General features: G+C 49.0%; 1 protein-coding gene across 1 annotated transcript in view; it reads right to left on the bottom strand.

Annotated features, from left to right (window-relative positions):
• Positions 1-2,161, bottom strand: part of LOC117957211 — a 39,233-nt gene extending 37,072 nt beyond the window's left edge. The window contains exons 1-4 of the mRNA XM_034892808.1: positions 2,006-2,161; positions 1,639-1,696; positions 1,307-1,519; positions 543-676 (exon numbers count right to left, since the gene is read on the bottom strand). Of these exons, the coding sequence (XP_034748699.1) occupies positions 543-676; positions 1,307-1,519; positions 1,639-1,696; positions 2,006-2,140 (540 nt within the window). The 5' untranslated portion in view covers positions 2,141-2,161. The remainder of the gene's footprint in view (positions 1-542; positions 677-1,306; positions 1,520-1,638; positions 1,697-2,005) is intronic.
• Between the last annotated feature and the right edge of the window lie 100 nt (positions 2,162-2,261).

The following is a 2,261-nucleotide window of genomic DNA, read 5'->3' as shown; positions in this document are numbered from 1 at the left end:
CACACACACACGCACACACGCACACACACACACACACAAGCACACACACACACACACACACACACACACACACTTAGCTCATGCTCTGAGCGCTGCCAGGGTGGAACGGGGTCGGTCCTGAGGTCAGCTCCACTCTGACGGAGGACGTGTGTTGACTAATCTGTCTGTACTTAAATTGACTTTCTCTTTGCACACAATACTACGGTACTTGGTTGCGTGACGTAATTCCCGAGAGACGGCCTCATATACATTATATTTTATAATGTTTTATTAGATATTATGCTAGTACATTTGTTTCAGTGTCTAATTATACAGGTGCTGGAGACCTCAAAGCTCACATGGACACCGAAAAACCGGATCTTCTTACACTGAAAAGGTTTTAACCTGTTGTAGCCTGTCTGACTTTTTTGGGGGAAATCACAATATGGCGACCCTGGGCCATAGGTCTGTTTTTGCCTCTCTTCATGGTTGATTATCACATGCTTGAAATCTTTCGTGTGACTTTTGTTTTACGTACGAGACCAGATCCGGGACAAGGTCACCGTAAACCATCTCCCTGGCACATTCTTTTGCTCCTTGGCAGGTGAGATAAATGGGATCTGTAACCTCGGGGTGAATGGTGTGCAGAGGGGAAGAAGCAGGTGGTCTCCTTTCTGGAGATGGTCTATCAGAAATGCTGTGTCATGTTGACAAAGGGGTGCTCTTACACTCTGGGATGTAAACCCGAGTCTTAACCCTCAAACAGCCCTTTAAAGTTGTGGGGTCCAGCATTTTGGCTCCACAAAGCTGTTTGGACCCCATAAGTATACTGAACTCCCGGTGTTTGGACCCCACAGATGTAGTTAAACGACAACACACACACACACACACACACACAGGGAGCTGTAATCAATGGTTTTACCTTGGCTCTCCTTGAGTGCGTCTTACTATCTTTGTGGGGACCCGTCGTTGACATAATGCAGTCTCGAGCCCCTAACCTTAACCAGCTAAAGGCCTAACCTTAAACCTTACCCTAACCTAAACCATCCCAACTAAATGCCTAACCTTAACCCTTACCCTAACCCTAACCATAACCTAATTCTAACCCAAATCCTAAAACCAAGTCTTAACCCTCAAACAGACCTTTAAAGTTGTGGGGTCCAGCATTTTGGTCCCACAAAGCTGTCAGGACCCCACAAGTATACTGAACTCCCGGTGTATGTATCCTACAGATGTAGTTAAACAACACACACACACACACACACACACACACACACACACACAAACACACACACAAACAGGAAGATGATGTTGTGCGTGGTTTTACCTTTGCTCTCCTTGGAGGTGCAGCAGCCTCCCTCAGGTCCTCCACACTTCTCCCTGAGGGACGACACCTCCCTCTCCAGCCTCTCGAGGCGCTCACGCAGGGCGGCGAGGTCCGCCTCGCAACCACAAGACCCGGACCCCGAACCCGACGGGACCAGGTTGATCTTATGGGTCAGGATCAGAGGGGATCCGGGGGTCAGGTCGATCTCTTTACCTGGGAGACAACGTGTTGGGTTAAAACGGGGGCGACGCCCCAGCAGCCCGACCCACGATGACGCCGAAGGTAAAAATGGCGTTGGTTTGAAGTGACAATAGGGTTTTAGGTTCTGTTACCTCCCCGGGTGACATCGGACGACTCCCCCTGAGTGACGCAGCCTTCTGAGATCACCACCTGAAACCAAGATAAGGTCAAAGGTCAACTTTACTGTTTCACTGTGTTGTGTTTGCTACAAAAACGGACAAAAACGGGACATTTTGGTCCCTTTTCAGACTGTTTTTTAGTTTTCACTAACACCACCTTATTAGTTTTACACTACTATTTGGAATATATATATACATGCATGTACACACACACACACACACACACACACACACACACACACACACACACACACACACAGTATAGTATACCCACTACAATGCCTTAGACTACACCACTGTTTCCATGTACCTGTACCCGTTGCGCCCCCCTTTGACTCACCTTGATGGAGTCCTGCCTGGTGTCCCTGGGTGCCCTTTGACCTCTGACCTGTAACTGGTGGGAGGCCGACGGGGTCAGGAGGACCGGAGCAGCCAGGACCAGGACCAGGACAAGGACAAGGACGGAGGAAAACATCTCCGGGGTCCGAGCGGGAAAAGTCTTCCTCAGTTTCATACAAAAGAGGGAAAGAAGAAGAAATCTGAGCTGAGTGAAGCTGTATGTTTGGAGGGGTTGAGCATAAACCTGTAGGGGGGGG

The sequence above is a fragment of the Etheostoma cragini genome, chromosome 14 (genome assembly GCF_013103735.1).
Source record: "Etheostoma cragini isolate CJK2018 chromosome 14, CSU_Ecrag_1.0, whole genome shotgun sequence".
In the NCBI taxonomy this organism is placed as follows: Eukaryota; Metazoa; Chordata; class Actinopteri; order Perciformes; family Percidae; genus Etheostoma; species Etheostoma cragini.
This window is presented reverse-complemented; position numbering and strand designations above follow the sequence as displayed.